This window comes from Manis javanica, chromosome 15 (assembly GCF_040802235.1).
Source record: "Manis javanica isolate MJ-LG chromosome 15, MJ_LKY, whole genome shotgun sequence".
Classification (NCBI taxonomy): Eukaryota; Metazoa; Chordata; class Mammalia; order Pholidota; family Manidae; genus Manis; species Manis javanica.
The window spans coordinates 40,135,975-40,160,013 of record NC_133170.1 but is presented as its reverse complement, the minus strand read 5'-3'; the positions used below and the strand labels follow the sequence as shown (position 1 = coordinate 40,160,013).

The 24,039-nt window shown below is 46.1% G+C and overlaps 1 protein-coding gene across 5 annotated transcripts in view; it reads left to right on the top strand.

The window, feature by feature from the left end:
- RFTN1 (raftlin, lipid raft linker 1) overlaps positions 1–24,039 on the top strand; it is a 215,004-nt gene that overhangs the window by 97,927 nt on the left and 93,038 nt on the right. For all 5 annotated transcript variants that reach the window (XM_036996293.2, XM_036996292.2, XM_036996291.2 and 2 more), the window contains one exon: positions 3,489–3,597. In XM_036996293.2, coding sequence (XP_036852188.2) covers positions 3,489–3,597 — 109 coding nt within the window. The remainder of the gene's footprint in view (positions 1–3,488; positions 3,598–24,039) is intronic.

Genomic DNA, 24,039 nt, shown 5'->3' with positions numbered 1-24,039 from the left:
CAGGTAAAGGAGGCTTTGCTGGTAGTTAACCCTACATCTCCAAAAATGCATTTTGTGTCCCTTTTTTTTCTTCCTGCTTAAATGAGTATTTCTTGGTCCTTTCCAGAAGTGGAATGCCTGAGCTGCAGTCCAGGGGAAGTTTGGTGGTTTCCATACCCTTTTGCAGGATGACACAGGACATGGCCTCTGGGGAAACATGAGTGGTGATTCCCCTCCCCCACAGGAGGGAGCAGATCCTGCTCAGCTGAGCTTCACGTTAATGCTTCTTCCATAGCCTTTATCAGCTGCAGAACATCCACTCCCTCACACTGTGATCCCTTGGAGGCAGGCGTGGACCCTGGAACGGCCTCCCTGGGGTGTTGACTTCTCTCTCCCAGGCTGGTCCCACCCTCAGTAACCTGAAGCATTCATCAATTGCCAGTTACTGCTCCCAGGTGTCTGCCTAGACTTTGTGAGCCTGTGTGAGACCTGGACACCAGTGGGAGGCCCGAGCTGAACATGAAGCTTCCCTGCCTTCCTGCTTACCAACTGTATTTGTTTTCTAAGCTCTGTAATAAATTTCCACAATTTAGTGGCTCAATACAACATACGTTCATTACCTCACAGTTTCTGCATTTATTATCTGGGTTCTATGCTTCAGGTCTCATCAGGCTGCAGTATAGGTGTTGGCTGGGGCTGCATTCTCACCAGGGGCTAAACTGGGGAGGGCCTGTGTCCAGGTGGAATTCCTCTCTTTGCATTCACAAAACTGTGATCCCTGTTTCCTGCTGACTGTTGCCAGGGGCTGCCTGCAGTTGCTGCCACATGCCTCTCACAGCACAGCAGCTTTCCTCTTCAAACCCAGCATGGGAGTGTCTAACTACAGTCTGCCAAGACAGAGTCTGGTGGCGTAATGCAGTCGCGGGAGTGATGGCCCAGTCCCTTTGCCATATTCTGCCGATTAGAAGCAAGTTGCAGGTCCTTCCCCCACTCAAGGGGGTGGATTACAGAGGCACAAGCACCAGAAAGTGAAGATCACTGGGGTCACTTAGGGTCTGTGCACCACGCCCCCACCCCCACTGCTGAGGAGCCTGGAAGCTCCCCTGCCAGCCCTACAGGCGAGCTGTGCTGATGTACTGGGTAATGTTTCCCAAGGGGCTGTGTCAGGGGGCGGGTTTCTGTGTGACCGTGCCCTCACCCAGCTGGCTCAGCAGTGTTAGCGAGTGCTGACGTCAAGGCCCCATCGTCTGCATCTGTCTCAGGGCCTTCACTTCCTCCCTCTCCTTCAGCCACCCTCAGTGTTACAAGCTTTTCATCTCAAACCGTGGGGTAATTCCTAAAAGGCCAGCGGAGCCTGTTAGTTGCTGAATTCCTTCAATATGTGTTGAATTGCTTTGCCTAGAGGCCATAAGCCGAGATATGATTTTACATGTTTCATCTAGAAAACATGTAGTGGTGCAGGATTCTGTTGATTTCCTGTGCTCCTCTCAGTTCCAGTATAACTGATTACTTATTGGAGAAAATGAACCCGAGCTGCCTCCCTTACAGTACCTCTTATTCCAGAACCAAAGATGGTAGTTGCTAGATCCTGTACTAGAGATTATTCCTTACAAAGCTGGTCTGTGAGTTGCTTAAACACGGACTCATCTGCCCTCCATTCATTTTGTGGGTGTTTTATTGAGTGAATATAGTATTGATTCGTTTTAAATGATTACTATTTTTCCACCTAATGATTTAAAATTTCCGTGAGTGTTTATAAATAACCTCCACACTGCCATCAGGTTGCCTGTGAGGGACAGCCGGGGCCTCACATCTTAGAACTCCCCTCCTTCTGTGCCCTTCTTTGTGGTTGGAGACTCTACACAATGCATATATGACAGTATGTCATGGCTGAGTCTTCTCTTCAAAGCTCTGGAATCTTCTGCGTTAGTTCCTCTTAATATGTCTTTCAATACGGGGGCAGGATGAGAATACAGGAAAATAATGAGAACCTGTGTCCAGTCTCTGATTAAGTTTTAAGGCAAGAAGGCTGGGGTGTAGAATTTGTTCATCCTTTTGGAGTTACTTTATTCCAGTCTGGAATCAGTTTATTCTTATACATTTCAAAAGTATGTGCTTCAGTCCCTACTCCTGGAAGAATGTGTTAGAAGGAAAAAAAAATCAAAATATGCTATTGACATTTGCCTACCCAGTCACAGTTGCATACCCGGGGAAAACCAAATCCTCTTTCATTTTTTCATGTTTGAATTTCATGTAAATCATACCCAGATGGTTAATGGCAACATAAATTGTTTTTAATGATATCTAAGAATCTTAGAAATTCATTAAAAAATATAGCAAATATGTATTCAGAAACTGTTTATCTGGTAGGATATATGTGTGTTAGGAGTTCACTGTGAAAGTGTCACTTTAAGAATTTCCTGGCCGACCTGCTCTCACACGGACTGGTAGGAGTTACTTTTTGGAAAGCTCACCATAAAAGGGCCAAGAAGGCCCTGCTGACTCTTCAGCCCATAGGGAGTGGCTGTGCATGTGGTGCGGGTCCGAGGGAGAGCCCAGGGCCCTGGTTTCCAAGTCCCACTCTCCATGACCAGCCACTCAGAAGAGAGCATATTCTGCGGGCGCTTCCTCTCAGGCCACTTCCTGCTGCCTCGCCCAGCTGGCCAAGGAATCACCTTCAGTTTCTGACAAGCATGTGGCTTCCAGGAGTCCCTCAGGCCCCTGTTAGTGCCACACAGCAGGGCAAGGGGATGGCCTGAAGTGGTGGAATGTCCTCCTGCTGCTGGTCAGAGTGCCAGTGTCCTGCCACGTGCACATGTATGCGGGGGAAGGCGGGAAGCCACCCACCCCTGGGAGGAGGGCACAGGCTGGGCGCCTCTGCACTGACCAGAGGCGGAAAGTGTTCACCAACAACCCCTCACTTCTACTTCTCTCCCAGAACTGCATTTGCCTTATGTTCTTTCTTTAATACATCTTTAATTTTGATAGGTTTTGCCAGATTGCCCTCTGTAGGGGCTGAGCCCTTTAAATGTGTTTTAAAATTAATTTTTATTTTCTAAGTGCTAGATGAATGTATCCTCTTCAGAAAACGTGAAGAAATTAAAGATACAGCTGAAGTCACTTTTGATTATCCCTCCCCCCACCCAGGTCCCATGCAGACCTTCCCCATCCCCGGTGGCGAGCGCTCCCATAGGTTTGGTGCGTGTCTCACTAGTTCATCTTCTCTGCCTTGGCAGATAGAAACCAGTGGAAAATATATGTTACTGGGTGTGTGTGTTGTTTGATGCACATTTTACTAAATCCATCATTCTGTAATGGTGTGTTTTCCTTCATGAGGTGTCTTGGAAGTCTTTTGATGATGGAGATACATATATATGGTTGTTTACCATAAAATCATTTTCGGCATTGTCCTCTTGGGAAAGAATTTGGGGTTTCATTAAACACCCAGTGATTCTTTTTTCATATTGTGCAAAATTGTAATCTTTTTGTATATGTTTTTTCCTCTCCAGATCTCAGAAAACTGATCTTTACAATGAAGGCTACATCTTGGAATTAGATTGCTGTTCCTCCTTAGCCCATCTAACAGACCAAAAAATCATCCCAGAGTTCATTAAGAAGGTGAGCCCTGTCATCAGTACAGTGGAACAGGCTTGCAGAGCATTCCCTTGAGAGTGTGTGTGTGTGGCGGGGCTGGCTTAGGGCAGGTCAGCCACGCTCCCAGGCCAGGGCGGCAGCTAGTGCCTACTCTGACCTTGGCTGCTGGGCAGCCCCACAGGGGTGCAGCCCCCTCCCACAGATTGCTCAGGCGGAAGTTGACTCTGGAACAGGGTGGCTCCCTCTCCCCGCCCCAGGCCGGCAGGAATCTGGACCCTGTCTTCTAAGGCTGGGGTGGTGTTAGCAGCTGACAGGCCTGTGGGCCCTCTGGCAGGATGCGTCTGAAACCCTCAAGGTGGCGTGAGCCCCTCAGGAACCCCTTCCGCTTGTCCTGTGGGTCTTCACTGCCACGAGTCCCTTTCCCTTCTGAGTGTGGGAGCTTTCCAGAGTCCTGTGTCCACTGGCGTGCATCTGTACCAGGGAAAATTGCCTAGCTCAGCGGATTCATTCTCTCCCCAGAAATATGTCTGGTTTTGAGCGTCTCCTCATGCCATATGAGGTTTCCTGCCTAATTGCAGGGTCCACTCACTCAAGTTTCAGTGTGATGACATTTACTGCAGAAGGAATGTTCTTGCCCAAACGGGGGCTCAGTTTACTGCTTAATGCTTATTAACCTGCTCCCCCTTTCCCAGTCTTCTGCAATAACTGACAATTCCCCATCCTGTAGAGATGATTATGGCTTGTTTGAGTTCAATCAGTCTGTTAGGAAATGTAGTAATAAATATCATTGGCCATCCACTTTGGTCCAGAAGTAGTACTAGGCGCTTGGATACAAGGGGTGCCAAGACCTGTAGACTAGGAATCTGATAACAAATTAGGTCAAGATTTTGGGTAATTTTACTAGGACAATGGAGACTCTCTCTACTCTGGTAGAATTCAGATCATTGCTTATGAAATGGGGAAAAAAGAAATTTTTGTTCACACATGCCTAAGCCTGAGAACACAAGTGTTTGTATGACCCATGCCCATGACTGTATAATGAGGGCTCAGTTCTCTGGATTGCTGCAAATAAAATGTCTAAAAAAGTTGGGGAAGAACATTCTAGAGAGGGAGTTTTACCCCCATGATCTCATTACTGGGAAAAAATTGTTTTGGAAAGGGTCTTGTAATTAAGACTCAGATGGGAGGGATATTTGAGGAGCAAATGGTTAAGGTTGGTAGGGGTCATGAGATTGTGTCCATACTATAAATATGTTTTTTTGAAAATATATAATGGGTGCATTTGTCTTAACCAAAACAGATCACAGCGTGTACAGCCAATCATATTGTGCTCACATCAGGCCGTAGGGAGGTGGGCAGCCTGAGTAGCAGGCACTTGGATGCTGTGTGTAATAGGGTCTGAGGTGCAGGACATCTGTCCAACAGAGAAGATAACCTCTAAGTTATGGTTGTGTACCCTGAAGGACATTAACCAGTTTTGTGTTTAACTTTTATACTCACCCCACTATCCTTTTCCCCCCACTGATTGGTGTGTGTGTGTGTGTGTGTGTGTGTGTGTGTGTGTGTACATCATTATCTGATGGCTCATTCAGTAATTAAATAAATCATTGATACCCGCTATCCTATGTTTGTATAAGAATTCTGGTTTTAACATGTTGAAGAAAGTACACTTTAAAGTCCATGGTGCCCTCCTGCACCACTGTACCCCTCATTTTCAAACAAGATTATTGTGTGTAGACAGACTAGACAATTTGCCGACTGGAGTAGCTAGGGGTTCTCTGACAGGCTTCTCTCCAGATATGCATCCCAGGCGCTCTCGCCTCCATTCTGCTCACTAGAGAGGCAGTTCCTGCTCGGGGTCAGCAGGGTGGAGGCAGAGCTTACCGACTTGGAGGCCCAGGTGTGTCAAGATGGTCCCACCATTGCCCTGCACCTCACTGTCCCCCGTGGCCAAGGGCTGGACCTGGAAGGGGCTGGCGGCTCCGGCATCACTACTGCCATGGCTTTAGCTCCTAGTCCGGTGGCCATGACAGCCGGGAGAAGAGGGACAGTGACACTGGACTCCATCTGCCTCCTCTCTGTTGCTGGATGACTTCTGGCTAAAACAGACCTCTGTGTGCGAAGAGCAGGAGAAACCGAATGCCCCTCTGCAGGGTCCACAGCTACCCCAGCTGATGGCAGATCTTACCCATGTGTGAATTTTTCTGTCATCACACAGGCAAAGACCACAGGAGCTGCCTGGGAAGAAATCAACTAAAAACCATTTGTGTTTTGTCAGTAAATATTTAATGAATAGCTTGGTCGTTATTTTATTTATTCATATACATGGTGGTGACACTTGTTAATTGCCATTCACTCAGGCCGAGATGAAGCTGTGTCGCTGGTGGCTACAGCTTGCCGTATTTGCTTGTTATCTGGGTCATTATTTTGTGTGAAATAATGGCTCCTGCTCCACTGACAAGTAGATCCGTCTCATGATGAAATGGTAATTAACTCTTTTGTCACTGTACCACCACGCAGGATAAGCTCATAGTCTCTGCCTGTTAAAATTTAATTCAAAGTGATTAGAATATTTTTCTTAAGAACAATGCCCTAATGTTACTTTTCTACCAAATGTTTTAAATTAGTAGAACCTTTGGTAGAGAACAGGGTTAGAAAGAGGGAAAGATTTCATTATTTTCCACAATTAGGAGAAATAAAGTCACTTGTCTCTGTGGCATGTAGATTAGCTGACGATGCCATCATTCGCAGCCCCCTCCACCACGACTCTTCACACCATTGAAGACAGTTGCATAAGGATGACTTGATTCCTTCCAGTGTGGCCTAAGGATCTCGAAGCATTTCCGCTGGTCGTGCTGAATCTGGGCCATCCTTTTGTTTGTCCCTCTTGCACCTTGCTGTGCTCCACCCATCTGGCCATTTGTGTAGGTGATTTGTGACAGACCATGGGACATGTGGCATGAAGTCCACCAGCAGGCTTGGGGAGGCCGTGTGCTCCCAGCCCAGCATGCGGAGGTGCCTCGGATGGAGAGTCATGAGGCGGCAGGCGAGCTGGGGTGCCACCTCTGCTCCCCTGAGACAGAGGTTCAGCCCGCAGGGCACCTCCAGAGCCTGTCTGGTGGCGTATTTGTGGGACCCTTTGGAGTTTCCTGTCCTTCAGAGTTCACAAGGATTGTGAAGGAGACAAAATGATACGGCATGAGGAGCGTGCTGTTCATCCAGATGGCTGCCATTCCTTGGGGCTTCCTGGGGAGATGCTCACGTGGGCGGCACGTTTCAGAGTCATTGCACCCCTCTTCAAGGTGGTGCTTGGAGACCCTGGTTAGGAGCCCCCTCTGGCAGCAGTGTCTCCCTTCCAGACTTGCGGACACACGGTGCTGAGGGGATGAGGGCTTCCCAGGGCCGGGGCTGCCCAAAGGCTCAGGAGGTACCAGCAGGCTGCCGGACCTGGGGGAGCGGGGAGCTCCTGTGGCCAGGTGGCCGGGCTGGGTTTCAGGGAGGCGTGGTGGTGTAGGACGGGGGGTCCTAGAAACTGAGGGGCGGGGTGAGCAGTGCTGTTCTGGGGTAGGCAGAAGCACGGGAGGAGGGCTCAGGGCTGAAGGGGTAGGTCCTGTTTGGCCTGAGTGTGGGATGGAGAAAGGGTGGGGTTCTTTTGATCAGGTGGCCCTCAGCCCTCCTCAGGCAGGCTCAGGTGAGTCAGGTGTGGTTTGCTACAAAGACGCAGGAAGTGGTTTGGAGCCCCAGGCTCCAGGGGCAGGAATTCCCCTAGGGCAGGAACACAGAAAGCTAAAAAAATTTTTTTTTAAAGATGAAGAAAAGGATTGGTCTCTCTGACTGTATTATAAGCTGCTGAATTATATATATGTATCTGTAGATTTATTGGAACTTTTAAGTGGGATTTTACTTCATAGAGGGATTCCTGATGTGTGTCAAGCAGACCCTGTTCTAAAGAGCTTTACCTGCACTATACTGTTAACCTCCATCTCACTCCCCTGAAGGCTTAGCCCCATTTGCCAGGTGAAGAAACTGAGGCACAGAGAATCTAATCAGTTTTCCCAAAATTGCAACTGGGAAAAGCAGGCCTGGGATTGGAACCCAGCCTGCCCCACCCTGAGGCCACAGTCATGACCTTTGGGTCTGGAGTGGGGCTGTCTGAGCCAGACGGCGAGGTTGGGCATGGGAGACAGAGGGGTGCAGCTGTGTCTGGTGTGTGGGGACAGACTTTGGAGCACCTTGAAGGCCTCCCCTTAGTGGAGGCTGGGTCTCTCAGCCTTTTTGCCCATGGGAGAAAGCCACACCCCTGCCTTTGTCCAGGGCCCTTTGCCCCCTCAGCTCTGGGCAGCTTCTTCAGATGCTCCCCCTGTTAGATGGAGGGTGAGCACTGACCCGCATGTCTGCTTAGGACTGGGCTTGTCTTCCACTAGGCCGAGGAGTCTTCAGAATGTAGGCCACTGAGGGAAGGCAAGGACCCCCACCTTGTCCTGCAGGTGGGGGATAACTCGTGCTCAGAAGCTCAGTAGCCTGGATAAGCTGGATGCGTTGCCCTTTAGAAAACCGAATGGTGCTGCTTACGTCTTGACCTAAAGAGAGAAACCCAACAGATTAAAAAATCTCATCAGTTCCTTTTAATGAAACAGAATATCTCAAATCCCCAGGTCTGTGGAACTTTGCCTGTGGTATATAAATGACTCATCATTTACTTTCTGGCTAATTGTCGAGTACTCAGGGCCTCATTTCTGCAAGTGCAGTGCAGAGAGTTAATTAGCACAAAATGCCGATTCAGAGCGAAAGGAAGATTATGTTAAAAAGGGTTCCCTTCCTCGTGCACCCCACTGCACCCCAAACCAGGAGAATCGTGATGTTTTAAGCAGGCGACTGGCAGGGGTGGGGAGGATGCAAGCGAAGTGGCGTGACTGCCGCTGTGAGCGTGCCCCCGATGGAAGGCAGGCGGGAAGTGAGGCGCCCCTGGGGATGGGGTGTCCTGCGTGCTGCTGTGTCTCTGGAACTTCATGACCATTTGTGGAGTGAACAGGCAGATTGAAAGGGCAATGTGGAGAGGGGATCATTGAGAGGTGTCACAGCAGGAGAGAGAGGAGCCGAAGGTGAGTGTGAAGTTGGGGAATGCGCAGTGTACAGAGCCATCTTGGGCCAAGGAGGGGATGAGATGGGGACGGGCATGGGGACTAATGACCAGTGGGATGCTCCAGAGGACCTTCCAGCCATGAGGAAGTCGGTAAGGTTGCATCTGGATGGCACGTGCCCCTTGTGAAGGGCAACCGCCACGCAGAATCAGCTCCTCATGGCTGATGGAAACACCCACTCGGTGTCCCAGGATCTGTGATTTGGCTGGCTAGTTGGTTTTAGAGAAGTTGATCATGTTTTTGTTTTTTTACTGTGAAGTCTCTTGGTTTTTCAATGTAAGCAGATGAAAAAACTGTAAGATCTAGACCAGGGTTTCTCAAATGACACGTGTTGAAGACTAGTTTTTTTGTTTGTTTCTTTTTTCCTTTTTCTCCCAGTCCTTTAAGGTGTGATACTTCTGTAAAATACAATAAAAATACAACACAATATTGAATAGCTAGAAGAGTGTCTAAATGCTCCCTCCAACTTTTTGTTCCTGTCTTGCCACGGCCCAGTAACACAGAGCCCCTGGGTCCACAGTGAGCTGAGGATGACACTTTGAGCAGCCATTGGTTGAGGTGGCAAAGCCACGGAATAGGATGAACTCATGAGGTAAGAGCTCACTTGGGCCACAGAGGGGCAAGGGGAGAGCCCTGTGGCCAGAGCTCTGGGGAAGATCCAGAGGAGAAAAAGAAAGAACTTTCTCAAAGAGCATGATGTTTCAGAAGGCAATCATACAGAAGCAAGAAAGAGGTCAAGTTGGTGGAACCCGCTGGATGGGTGGCCCTGTGGGTTTGGCCTCCAGAGGCCACAGATAAATCCTGCAAGAGCAATTTTTTTAGGGGTGGAGAAGCAAAAGGCTTCCCTTCCATGGGTCTAAGAGTAAATACATTTAGGAGAGAGTGGTGGCTAAGGCAGGGGACAGGTGGAAGGAAGCTGTTTTAAAGAGGAGACTTGAGCATCTTTGAAAGCTGAAAGGTACCAGTAGAGAGGGGAAGTGAACACAAGCCAGAGGTGAGAAGAGCGGGAGGCAGGTTGGGTGGGGTGAGCTCAGGGAGTGGACATCAGCGGGGCTCATGGGGCTGAACACGTTCCTCTGAGGCTGGGGGAGGGAGGAACAGGAAACAAACAGGCTTCCATGTTCACGGTGAACCGAAACTGTGGGATCTGCCTCCTGGGGCTGTTTTCTTATCAAGCTCCTCTCCTGGTTCAGCCTCTCTTGATCCTCTGTCCTCCACTCTTGTCATTGGTCTGCAGTCTTCCAGTTTTTTCCAGGGAGTTTACAGGAAGTCGGTCTGAGCCTGAGGAGAGGGAGGGGGTCATATGCTTGTCTTGGTTGCTTCTCCAAAGTGAGACAAATACTTGTGCTTCATTCCCTCCCTCTGCATGAATCCAAGATCCAGTGCCAGGGAGCCAGGGGCCATTCAAGTTTCTTTGAGCAGATCTTTGAGGGCCCCTTTTTAGTGGTGTCTGGGACCCCTTAGTGAGCCAGTACAGGCAAGGTCCCTGCTCAGATGAAGCTTGCCGCCCAGCTGAGGACACAGACGGGGAGCACATAGTCAGATGGTGGGGCAAGCACTCCGGGGTGGATCACAGCGGGGCCCTGAGCCCGCTGGCAGCGGGAGGAGTGAGCGGCCTGTTAAGAGGTGGAGTGTGGTGTTTGCCCTGAGATCGAAGGGGTGAGCAGGTGAGGGGGAGGAACAGCTTGGACAGAGTTCACAAGGTGGGAGGGGGCATGCTTGGTGGGAGCAACAGGCAGGAGTTAGTGGGCCTGACCTTAACGGGGAGGTGGAGGGCTGAGTGCTGCATGCCGAGGCTGCGGAGTTAGCAGGGCCCTGTGTGCGGGCCTGCGGGCTGGGCTCAGGGTTTGGGTCTTTATCCCAAATGCAAGGGAAAGCCACGGGAGGTTTTATGGAGGAGCTAGAAAGTGATCAGAAAGATCAGATTGGAAAGGTAGGTGTGGCTGCAGGGTAGAGGACGGACGGGGGCAGGGTGGGTGCACTGGGGACTCTTTGGAGGACCTTTTAGTAGGCAGGGAGCGATCGTAGTTTAGTGCGCAGAGCGCATCCTTGTGGAGATGTGCAGAGGCGGACAGGGTTAAGGACTGTGGGGCCAGGGAGATCACCAGGCAGTCTGTGGATGGGTGAGGGCATGGTGGAGAGGGAGGGGCCGGGCCAGTCTGACTGCGGCAGCAGCTGGATGGGGCCTTAACCACCATGAGGAGGCCTTTGGAACAGCAGTCCCTGCTGTGGCCCAGGAGCTCAGGGCTGCTCAGGGCTGGAGACGCCAGCGGGCAAATGGCAGGTGAAACCATGGTCATGGATGAAATTGCTGAGGAAGGAAGAGAGCCTTCCACGGAGCCCTGGGGATTCCAGCACTGACTACTGCGTGCAGAGCAAAGAGGCAGACATAAGTGGTTAAGGGCTCCGAGGGAACCTCAGAGCGCATTGGTGGTGCAGGCTGAGGGCAGCTCAGCAAAGAGGGCTCGTCACCCCTACGGGTGTCCCAAACACTAAAAGTCAAAAATGCCTCTGGAGGTGTGGCCATGACATTGCTTGTCTCCAGGTTCCCTGGCCTCTCCCCTTCTAGTACATACTTTACACTGCCTGAATCAAAATGTCTCTGGGTTATACTTAAAAGTCAGGGCCCTTGACCTGGCAGAACTCAGGTGTGCTCCTGTGTTATTCCTAGGTTCATTCTGAGGTTTGGGGGTTTTCTTTTTTTCACTTCTAAAATTAAGATTTTATTTGTTTCCATGGGCTTGCTGAATTATCTTCATTGTTCTCCTTAATGTAATTTTTTATCAAGCAACTGAATTTTATATTAATATTGACTAAGGGATTAGAATTTGTCCATGTAAAGCATTGCAATTTTATGTAATTTTCAACATTTGGAGCACATATCACATGAAATAATAATAATAAAAGAACTCATACTTAAATCCCAAGAACCCAAGTTAACTCGGGATTCCTAAAAATGGCATTTAGGTATGCACAGGACTGGCCTCTTGTTGGCTCTGCAGGCTGACTGGCTGTCAGGCCTGCATTCCTTTGAGTCTCTGCAGAGAAAAGGCCCCCAATCCGAAGGACGAGACACTGCTCTAGAGGCTAGTAGAGCACACAGGACGACAAAGGGCAAACAATGTTTGGGAGCGGGGTGGCTGATGTGTGCTGTGAATGCTCTTTACTGGGAAGAGGTCAGGCCTGGGTGCAACACTGTACACTCAGGGTCCCTTTCCACCTCCTAGGTTGCTTTTGGCACTTAGGTAAGGCTAATATCTCCTCCACCCCCTGGTTGGCAGGAGGTGTTGTCAGGGCTCACATTAACTTTGCCTGAGGCTGGGGGTTAGAACAGGCTGGAGGCTACCTTGGGAGCTCCTGCAGTTGAGGGACAGATGTCTGCTTCTCCAGGACATGGCTGTGGCCTTCGGGCACCTGAGATGTACCTTGCTTCCACAGCTATTGAAATAGGCCCCACAAGATGTTTGGCAATAGACAAGCTGGGAGAAGCACCAGGTTCTGACTCCCTGTGCCTCTGAACCATGTGTACAGCTGGCAGTACTGTTCGTTTTTGTCTGAGGGAGAAGCCAAAGGCCAAAGGTCTGGAGTTTCTTCCATCTAAGCCCATGTTTCTTGATATGTGCTCTTCTGTGATTCTTCTCAGAAAAAGAGGCTCTGTAGTCCAGTATATTTGGGAAACATGCCTGCTGTAAGCCCTCTTGGAGGGTCATGACTTTCAGAGTCAAGGCTCTGAAAAGGTCTGCAGTAAGAAACCTACTTACTTAGCTTATTAACTAGGCATTTCTCAACTATAATTTAAGAACTTGCCCCATGTTTCTCCTCCTCCACAAACACCTACTTATATCATAGAGCATACTGTGGGAAATGCACCAGCTCGGCAAGGAACCCACTGACCTCTTAACCACCGTGGACGACCTCAGGTAGTCAGTGGGTGGCGGGGTCAGTCTCCTCTCTGTACCATGGGCTCCTAACACGGAGACTCCAACTGTACGAATTGCCATAAGCTCTTGTGCTCAGGCACTCTATTGCATTCTCTTGGTGCTGCTGAAACAAGTCTCTGTGCCCATAGACTTCGTGGAACTGAGTTTCCTGATCCTTACCCAAAACCCTGCCAGTGGGGACACTTGGAGCAGGGCAGTTTAAAACTCTCACCTCTCCTTTGTCACCCCAGAAAGACATGTGCTCGGCATCTATGTCATTCTTCTTGCTTCTTTAATAACAGACATGGCAACTGTCTGACACAACAGTCAGCAAAATCCAGGTCCTTGGATTCATTGGCAGCTGTAGAATCATAGTGTTTGCTCTGCTGTCTGGCTCAGTCCCAGCTTACCTGGCCATGGTCTCTTACAGAAGTATCGGCTTCTGGCACATTTCTCCCTCACCCCACCCCTGGACTGCTGCCATAGTTTTAATCAGCTCTTCAAGTATGTTAGTTTTTCCAGCTCTGATTTCTTGTTCTTTTCTCTCTCCCCATAGTCACTGAGCAAAAGCTGTCCCATCCATTCAAATACAATTTGAGCCATCTAGATAATTCAAAATTTTCTAGTAGCCATGTTAAAAAAGTAAAAAGAAAGTGAAATCAAATCAATTTTAGTGAAATGTTTTATTTAACCCAGTAAATCCAAACTATCATATTTTCAACATGTAATTTTATATCCTTTTTAAACTGAATCTTTGAAATCTGGTGTAAGTGTCACATCTCAGTTTGGATACTAAATTTGCAATAAAGTGAAATGTCTTACAAAATGAAGTGGTGTTTAACAGACAAATATTTTATACTGCTTCAGTTTTTCAATTTAATTAAAATTAACAATTCAGTTCTTTAGCTGCACTAGTTACATTATAAGTGCTTGAGCTCCATATGGCTACTGGCTACTGTCTTGAACAACAGAGTTCTATAGGATTCATTTATTTAAACAATTATCAGTTGTCCATGTTTTTTAAGTTGACACAAAATGCTTGTGATTATGGGTGTTGTCAGCCACAAAGAGCAAGGAGCAGGATATAGCACAGATTAGGTAAACCAGTTTGGGGCCCACTTTCTTATATAACCTTTAGAAATAGATGTGAAAGAATTAAAATTTCTGTTTATAATACTGATTATTAACTTAGTTGCGTGTGCATATTGATAATTATATAAAAGTGTATAAATTTGGAAAAAGTATGTTCTTCCCATGTCTGCATTTCAGGAAACAATTTTATTCCAACGTTTCTCAAGCGTCTTTGCCTTCAGTGTCTTTATCCTCACCAGAGTGACTTTTTGGGCTAACACAGGTGTCAAGCTCAAATCGTATTTGCTTTCATCCAAATTGTTTGAAATTGAGTGCTTTTAAAATTCATGAGTGATGTTTTTGCTGGAAACTCTATTCTGAGTCAAAAGTGCTCATTCATTTAACATTAGAAAAGTTTTTTCTTATCCAGCTCATACGTAACTGTGAAGTCTCCACAGTATAGCCACTGACTCTGCACTGCTCTTAGAAAAAGGAGAAGTCTCTTTTATTAAAGATAACGTAAATACAGGAGGGTGCTAAATCATACGTGCACAGCCAGTGAGTTTGCACCACGTGAACACACCTGGGTAACCGGCATCTGGGCCATGATACAGAGCAGCTCCAAGCGCTCGCTGTGACCACTCCCATCCCTTTCCCCTCCCTGCTCCCACGGGAGCCTGCGGTCTAGTTCCTAACGCCACAGGGTAGCTACTCCTGGTTTTACACTTTAAAAGTGGAATCCTTTCCAAGAGGCCTCTTTTGCTCAGCACTCCATCTGTTGAGTCTCCTCCAAGTCCCTGTCTCCTGTTCATTTTCTTTGTGTTTAGAAGTCCTGCATTGCTTTTTAAAAGCAATCAGTAAGAGGCATGCTTACTTCATCCAAAATTCTGTTTCATGCTATAGGAATTACTTTAAAGTTTTGTTAAGTGCATTTCTCTCCTTTTAAAAAAATTAAGTCCATCAAATGACCTTAATAAAGGTTCCAAACCAGCTCTGACTTAATGTCATTGCCCTAATAAGCATTTTGTTGTCAAAATAAAATGACAAGACAGTCTTTGTATTGTGGGAGATGTTGTAAGTCTGTAAAGGTATAATGTAATTCTCTCTTTTCTGAGAAGTAACACGTAGGGGCTAAAGCCCAGGATATACCAGTTTTATCCAGGAGATGTAGTGTGTGATTATGCAGGGACTGTGTATTTCCCTTTGCAGCTTACTGTCAACAGGTCATCACACTGTGGTTATTAAATGTCTAACTCTTGGCAGGAGAGATAACTTTTATGGATCTTCTTGCCCTGTGTGCTGGGCTAATTGCACTTCCTCCAATCTTCGCTCAAATTCACTTCTCAGTACACGCACCCACCCTGCCCACTGCTTTTTGTAAGAGCACCAAGTCCCTGCCACTCCTCACCCCAGCAACTGCCTTTACCCTTCTCTGTTTCTCTTTTACCCAAGCTCTTTTCACCTCCTTAGATACTTTACTGTTTTTACTTAATTATTATGTTTATTGTTTCCTGTCTCTGTTTTCCATGCCCAGAGGAGCACAGGTCATGCAGTAGGAGCTCAATGAGTATTTACGGAATGAAAGAGCAGGAGCTTGTGGATTTCCAAGCCTTGAGAGGTGTCAGAGTGGTACAGGAGCGGATGCTTTCCGAGGCCAGGCTACCAACGGAAAGCAGATGGGTGTTCACATGTTTTCTTTTCACGCACCTCACGGTCACCTCAGTGTTTAGAGTGGCTGAGACTTGTTGAGTACACCCTCCCTGGAAGGGACTTGTGAGGGCTCTATGCCACCATTTCTACTTCACACCTCCTAGCAGACATGCTTACCAAATGGAATTTGCTGTTATCAGCAGGAAAGCTCCAAAGTGGAATGCCTGCCTGCATATATATATATATATACGTATGTATATGTGTCTGTGTGTGTGTGTGTGTGTATTTTCTGTGAGATGGAACATGTCTCGAGTGCTAATTATGCACCGTCAGTGAACACATGTAGCAGCTGACGGGTTTACAGCACAGGTTGAACTTTCAGAGGTGCTGAACATCCCTGCTCAGTGAGACCTCCTGTTTGCGGGTTTGTCTGGGATCCAGCCCAGATAATGAGTGTGGGACTTTGGACTAACCTCACAGCATGTGGAGAGTGGGAGTCATCTGAGAAATGGAGGTTATCCTGGCAGGCAGTTAGGCTGCCTGCATCCTCCCGAGACTGGGAGATGCCACCTGAATTGCCTGACATTATGTGGAGTCTTTCTGAGGGTTTTGAGAGCTGGTGTGACAGGATTACAGCTAAGGAAGGTTTCCCCTTTTCTGCTTTCAGGAGAATTCCCACTCACCCAGTGGCATCCCGTTAGGATCGGTCAGCAGTGGTGAGGATGGCTTGGGAGAGGAGGGTAGGGAAGCCTGGTACACAAAGTACTCCATTCTGACACTGGTGTGTATCCTCAAAGAGAAATCTGGGATGTTAAAGGCCCAATTCCAGAATTTCCTCCTGGTCCCATTAAAAGAATTCTGTTACTTACCAAATAACTTGGGCAGTCATTTAAACTTTCTTGAATTCTTTGTTTCCTTCTCTAAAATGAGGCTTTTGCACATTGATAATCTCTACTAGTCTGTCATTGTATGGTCAGTCTGGCTTTTAAGTGATGTTGCCCTTATTGATAAAGAGGTGTATTTGATTAGTTCAGATTTATGATGGTGGCATGCTGAATTTGAGCGCCACATGCCCTCTCTGTGTGAATTTTGCTGTGAATAATACATGTTGGTCTTTCTTGTGCTCCTCACACAGTAATCAATGGTTGTTGATTGATACCTATTTTTGTCTCCCTTAACTAGCAACTGTAATTGGAATTCACTACAACAGCTATTATTTTTACCAAGTTTTTTCTTTCTCTTTTTAAGGTTAAAAGTAAACACCTTCTGTCACTCCATTGGAAATCTGTTATGAGGAAAATCTAAACTTTAAATGATTCATTTGTTGGATCACTTCTGACTTGTTTATGTTTAAAAGACTGAAAAATAAGGTGGAGTGCCTTTATGTCCAAGCTGCTGTCTGCAGAAGTGATCCAGACATGCGCGCATGTGTATGTGCACATGCACAAATGGCCCTAGTATTTGAGTAGCTAATTACTATAAATCCAGCCTAAGCAATAAGAGAAAACAGATTAAACCAAGGATTCCCAACTAATTCATTACCTCCCTATCTCTGTCTTCACCCTGTTAGCCTTATAGTAGTACTCCTAGGTATTGAAAAGGGATGTAACAGGTGAGGGTAGTAGGGATGTTATTTTTTTAGGGGGACTAGGGATCTTATTTTTTTCCAGCTTTATTGAGATATAATTGACAACATGGTATAAGTTTAAGGCTTACAACATGATAATTTGATATATCTATATATTATAAAATTATTACCACATTAAGGTCAGTTAACCCATACATAGTTATGAAGGTCAGTTAAACCATCCATAGTTATGATTTTGTTTTTTTGTGGTATAATAGCAACATCTTCTTTCTTAGCAAAGTTCAATTATACAATACATACAGTATTGTTAACTATAGTCACCATGTATAGATTATATCCCAGAACATGTCCATCTTGTAGCTGGAAGTCGGTACCCTTTGGCCAACGTATTCCCCATTTCCCCACACCCAAGACCCTGAAACCACCAATCCACTCTGTTTCTGTGAGTTTGACTTTTTTAGAATCCTCCATATAAGGGAGATCATACACTATTCATATTTCTCTGTCTGACTTACTTAGTATGATGCCCTCAAGGTCATCCATGTAGTTGAAAATAGCAGGATTCCCTTCTTTTTGATGGTTGAATGATGTTCCATTGTATAATGCACCACATTTGCTTTAAGCAGGGATGTTGTTGGTGGCAGTGATAAGGATGTTATTGAGCAGAAGTCAGTCAAAGAAACTCTTATAAAGGTCCCTGAGAGAGAAAAAGGTTGGGATATGCAGGATATAGGGAGTAGAAGTCAGAAGAAAGATAACTGAACAGAGGGAAAAACTTTAAAAGAAAATGTTTAAATATATTCCTGGTAGAAATGAAGTTACTCTTTGATGGAACTCTTCATCGTTCAGTTGGTGTAGAATGACACAGATGGCTTTATCATAAGCCTGAAGCATAGAGACCCTTTCTGACTCTGCTATTGCCTGGGAATGTGGGCACCCTTGTGCGTCATTCTGGAATAATACAACATCATCATTAATTCATGTTCTACACATTTGTAACTTGTGATAAACAAGAGCTGAGCACGTGTTTGCCTACAGCTTTGCTTAGCCCATTGAAAGTGTAAGGCATGCTGCAGGAAGAGGGCTCACCTTTGGGTTCCTGTGTGTCCCAGCATTTCAGATGCACCATCACAAACTGAAAGGCTAACTACAAACTGCTTTGACCTCTTTATTAAAGCAGGTCCCTAGAGGCCCACTCCTTGAAGTATTCGTGTCATCTTTATTTATATTTCTGCACAGAGTGCTGCTAACTGCATACTTTATAAAGGATTATGGGTTTTTCTTTAAGAAATGACTGCTTGTCTAATGTCTTTTCATGGATGTGAATTAGTGAGGATTACTCTATTTTAAGAGGATGTCTATTGCTATGTGATAAACCACCCCAAAACAAAGTGGTTTAAGATAAGAGTCATTTGTTTTGCTCACAAATTTGCAATCTGGGCTAATCTCTGCTTCACACGGTATTGACTAGGGCAGCTTGGTGGTGGATGGGGGATCCACTTTCAAGATGACGCACTTACATGGCTGGCAAGGTGTCACTGGCTGCAGACTGCTTGGGCTTCCTCCAAGCATGATGACTGGGTCCTAAGAGCAGGTATATGAAAACAAGGTGGAAGTTCATGGAATTTCTATGACCAGACCCCAGAAGTCACACTGCGTCCTTTTCACCTTGCTTTTTCTCTTAATGGGGGTATAGCAGGGTTCTAGCAGAATGTGGGATGAGAAATACTGTTGTCATCTTTGGCAAATACAATCTGCCACATACATGAATTCAGATACTCTATGTTCATTTATGATTCATTCTACTAGGAGAGAACTCTGAGACCATGCTAGGGCTAATACGCAAGACATGAAAAGTAAAAAATGAAAACAAGAAGTGGAAATAAATTGAATATTGAATATAAGGGTTATTGGGCATTGAAAATGATCTGTAAGTTTAATTCTCAACAGTTGTACATGCAAGGCCCCCCCACTCCTGCAAACCCTAACTGTTTCTCAAAAGAGATCACATATCTTCACGAAATCTGAAATTCTCTCAAATCATTTCTATCTTCCAGAAAAAACATCCAGTGTTCTTGAGTGTATGTACAAAAGAACAATAAAACATTCATTTCTTTAGCACATTGTAATGAAAACCATTGCTAAGATCTTAGTTTAACTGCTTACCATGGGAGTTTAAATGCCCTTAGGACTGTCATATTTTTCTTGGTCTGAAGTCATAGGAACAGAAAAAAGCTCTTTTAACCAAGAGTTAAAACTAGGATAGCACTGGTTCTACCACACCATCTCAACATTTTGTTAAAGTGCCTTTCGCTAATGTCTTGGGAGCCTATGTAAATCAGGGAATGGTGGGGAAAAAAATCATGAATACTGGATGTTAAAGCATTGTGGTGTGAAGGGAAACATCTGCTCCTGGGTAAAGTTCTTTAAATTTAGGTTCTTTTGCCTCAGTCATGTAATTGTGGTGCTGAGATTTCAGTTCCATGAAGATGCCAAACACGTTTTCCAGAACATTCCCAGGAGTCTTAATGAGCCGTTGAGATTCTGTGCCCCAAGCTTCTAATTCCAGGGTCACTGATATTACCAAAGTATAAAATTGGGGTTGTTAACTTCAACAGCCCCGGGATTCTGGATGCCAGCTGGGTTGCTTGGTTGGTGTTAAGAGATGCACTGTCTGGTCTTGGGTGGTGCCTTTATATGAAGAAAGGCCCAGAGGAAAGCCCAGTTATGAAGCATTTTTTACCTTGATAAGAAGTACTGATACTAACAAATTGTTTGTTGCTGTTATTTTCTTTGTCCAGAGGGGAAGATTAACCTGATTGTTAAGAGATGGACTAGAAACCCAAGGGCTGCCAATAATCTTACTTTCACAGTTGCTTTCTTGAGATGTAGCCCCTGGACCTTCAACCTCTTAATTTCTCTAAGCCTCAGTTTGATTTGCTTTTAAGATGACATGAGTAGCAAAATGATGTACAGGTTTTCAAAATTTCAAATGAGCATATTTGCAAAACATTATCGGCCCCAGATGGATAGTTCCTGAAATTGTTGGCTCACAGAAGTCTCCACTCAGAAGTAACCTCAGATGCTGAAGATTTCATCTCTTACCTATTCATTCCTTTAATAAATGTTGAGTATTTACGAGGTACCAGAAACTCTATATCACACACAGGGGACATGGCAGGGAGCAAAACTAACAGCATTTCTACCCTCATGGAGTTCGTATTCAACTGGGAAAGCCAGACAGTAAGTTGGTAAGAAAATATGTAGAAGTATGTGATAAGATGAAAACTGAGCAAAGAGATATGCTGGAGCATGGCCCGGTGCTATTTTTAGACTGGGATTTCAGGGAAGGCCATGGATAGGGAGGGGAAACCCTGGCTAAAGGGGAAACCAGTCATGAGAAGATTGGATGGAACAGCATCCCAAACAGGGACCTGCAAGTGCGGAGCTCCCCAGATGAGAAGGGACTTTGGTGAGAGAACAAAGGCTTGTGAGAGTGGAGGGGAGTGAAGGAGGTGTGTGGTAGTAGGGATCACGTCCCCCAAGGGGACGTGCAGGACTGCTGGGGGTGGGTGGAGGAAGCTCAGGCTGGCAGAGTGCCCACTCACTCTGTGAGATGCTGTCAGACCGCCAGCCTTCCTGTGACCCTGTGGATCAGATGGCTCTGACATTCGTGGGAGGGGGCCTGCAGGGAAAGCCAAGGGTGTAACAGGACGCCACCGGTCACACGCTGGGCAGGGAAGGGTGAGAGAGCCGTCATCTGTGTGATGTTAAATGTTTTAAATTTTTAACATTTCTAATTTTTAAATTAAAGTTTAATTACTCAGTAATATACTGTTACATCCTTATTATAGAAATTAAAGAATTGCAATTAAAATCTCCATTGACTGTCTTCCCTTTCCTCCTTTTCGGGGTCTTCACTGCTGGGCATGTTTCCCTGGGTGACCAGTTGTCTGTTTCCTTGGGCATTGTGGTTCATCCCTGTCATTATGTTAATTATTAGTCGTCCTGCCTTTTGCTTTCCCAAGTGTTCTTGTTTGGGCAGCAGGTTACCAGTTGTCTGCCACAGTGGGGTCCTCTAGGGCAGCGCCTCTGAATCCACAGACTGCTGTCTCTCCTTTGGCCCCCGCCTTCCTCTCCCATCCTTTCCCAGGGCAGGTGAAGCCTCTGATGATCTCCCTCCAGCTCTGCTGGGACAGACCCCCAGGCCCCCAGCCACTCTTTTTGCTCCCCATCTGCTCACTTCTATTCCCCACCGAACCTCAATCCATACCTCATCCTGTGGACACATTAATTTTCCTTAGATAGGCCTGATTATGTCACTGCTGCTTTGAGACCTTGATGGCATCTCATTGCCTATACAGTGAAGTCCAAACTTTAAAGATTCAATACTCTTCAAGATCTGGCCCCTGTATTTCATAGTGTAGCTTAGAGTATAGGATATAGTACAGGGAATGTAATGCTGAGCAGAGTATTGGGCAGGAATAAGAACTCTGGAACCAAAGTGCCTAGGTTTGAGTCCAACCTGCCATTAACTAGCTGTGTGACCAAGTTGTGCAAACTCTTTGTGCTTCTGTTTTCTAATCTGTAAACAAGGGGATCAAAAAGAATACCTACTGTTATTGTTATTATAAGGATTAAATGAATTAACCCATGTAAAGCCCTTAAAACAGTGTCTGACACTTGGTAAGCGCTCAGTAAACGTGCACCATTGTGATTATGGATTTTCATTGCAGGCTCACTGAACTCTTCTCTGCATAATTTACAACTCTTTCTTACCTCTTCGTCTTTACTAACTTTTCCCTCACATCATTTCTGTGTGCACAGATCCCACCTGTGGGTGAAGCTATTTTACCAACCATGGATTTAGGCAGCCACAAAACTAACAAACTGTGAAGTCCAGTGCATATTCATTGATTTTCCCATGAAACTATGAGGGGGGAGAAGTGCTCTCTGGTCCTTGCTTTTGCCCCAGGATCCTGGCCTGAGCACAGGCAACTACATATATGCTAAGTTCTGCTGATGGGCACACACTAGGGAGATGAGGGACTTGCAAGGCAGTAATAACCTGCCACAGGTGTCGCCCACTGCTCTGGCATGTTGACTCTTTCCACTGTGACCCTCCTGGTCTGGGTGTACAATCTCCAGTTATACCTCAGAAAGTGGGAGGAAAACATCTTGAGCAGATCTGATAGAGATTGGCAAAGATAGCTGGTATGAAGTGGAAGAATGTTGTGTCCGCATGGACAGGACAACCTGGAGCACAGATGCAGGAACCACTTTGACTAAAATATTTCAATGTGGGTGTGATAGAGATGGACTTGTTTGCTTAGTTTTGTTTGGCATAAATATCAGTTGACTTATACCATCCTTGACCTGTATCCTTGTCCTCATTTTAGTACATGTGGGTACTGAGCAGATTTTAGATTTTATTTCACATCAGATGATGTATCTACAAGATAGGTATTTAAATATTTAATACTTATTTTACCTGTCCTGAAATTCCTCTTTTCTGAGAGCTGCTTTGTTCTCACAGTCCAGTATATGAATTCCACAGGAGCCACCTTGCCCCTGGTCAGAGCTGCCTGGCCTGGGAGTGGACGCCTGATCTAAGCTGAGCCAATCAGGGGGCTCATGTAGTGTGTAACCAGGAAGTTTAGACATTCTGTCTCCAGCGGCTAAGCTGTAAGCAGAAGAACTCAGACATTAGCAATAACCACTATTTTCTGCCACATGGTAAAAATTGGTCCTAGATAAAGAAGAATGATGGTAACAAATAAAAGTAGGTACAAAACTTGGAGAAAGTTTCTTGACTGTGCTAGAGTCTCTGGTTCCAGGTCTTCCAAAGGTCTAGCTCTGGCCCTACTCTGCTAGCCACTTGGCCGCTCTTTGACATACCACTGAGGTGTTCTTCACATTTAGACCTGTCCTTATTCACCTCCCCCCCGCCCCATTTGCATGTTTCATCTGAGACTTTTGACATCAGGTTGAGGTCTTCTGCCAGGTTGATTTTTCAGGAGGCACTAAGAGCTGGTTGAGGTTTGGAGGATAGGAGATTAACAGCACCCTATCTCAGTTCTACTAATTTCTAACTCCCATGCACTACATTTTCAATGAATCGTGAAATTACAGGCACACATTAAATGAAGGAACTGAGCCAAGTAACACAGATGATGAGAGCTAATAAGGAAAGCGGGGGTGGAGGGATGGGTAAAATAGGTGAAAGAGAAAAAGAGTAGTAAAAATGTTTAGTGTCTTGATTTAGGTGATTTACACAGGTGTATAAGCATGTCAGAGTTCAGCAAGCTGTACACTAAGAGTCATGCATTTTAATGTCTGTACCTCAATAAAATAATAATAATAATTAAAAATAAACAAAGCCCCTTTTGTTAGAGATGCCTGCCCTGAAGAGGGCCGCAAGGACAGATCCCTTCTCTGCTCCCAGCAGAACACTGGGCCCCTCCTCTGCCTTCAGTTGCTCTGGGAGTTCAGAGTTTTCCAGGTTCTTTGGGTATTTCCCGGGCTTCCCACCAAATCACCCATGATAGCAGAGGAGAACAAAGGAGCCTCTTCCCCCAACCCCTGCCCTGCCTGGTCGCCCAAACTGAGCACAGACAGTGTGAGAAGGATGGGATGTGTTAAGTCTTCAGTTTCTCTCAGTTACCCCTGGAGTTGGACCAACACATATTAAATTCAGGAGGGCAAGGATGGGGCCTGTTTTGCTCACTGCTGTTGCCCTAGCACCTAGTGCCCAGCCCACTGCAGGCATTGAGTAAGTAGTTATGGAATGAATGAATGGATTATCGTTCACTCCATTTTATAGGTGTGGAAACCGAGGCTCAGATAGCTCAACTGAGTTGACCACTTACATAGCCAGTGAGCGGCAGAGCTGCGTCCAAAGCTTCAGGTCTCAGAGTCCCTGTCCAGGGCTCATCCTAAGTCCTCTCAGTCATTAAAAGGAAAACTGCAACAACAGGTCTGTATGGTCTTTCCATGTGCCCCGTAATGGAGCTTAACAGCCAGCAGTGCTTGGTAAAGGTTTCAGTTCCTGATGCTGTGTTAACACGTCAGAACTAAGGGCAGCTTCAGACTTGAA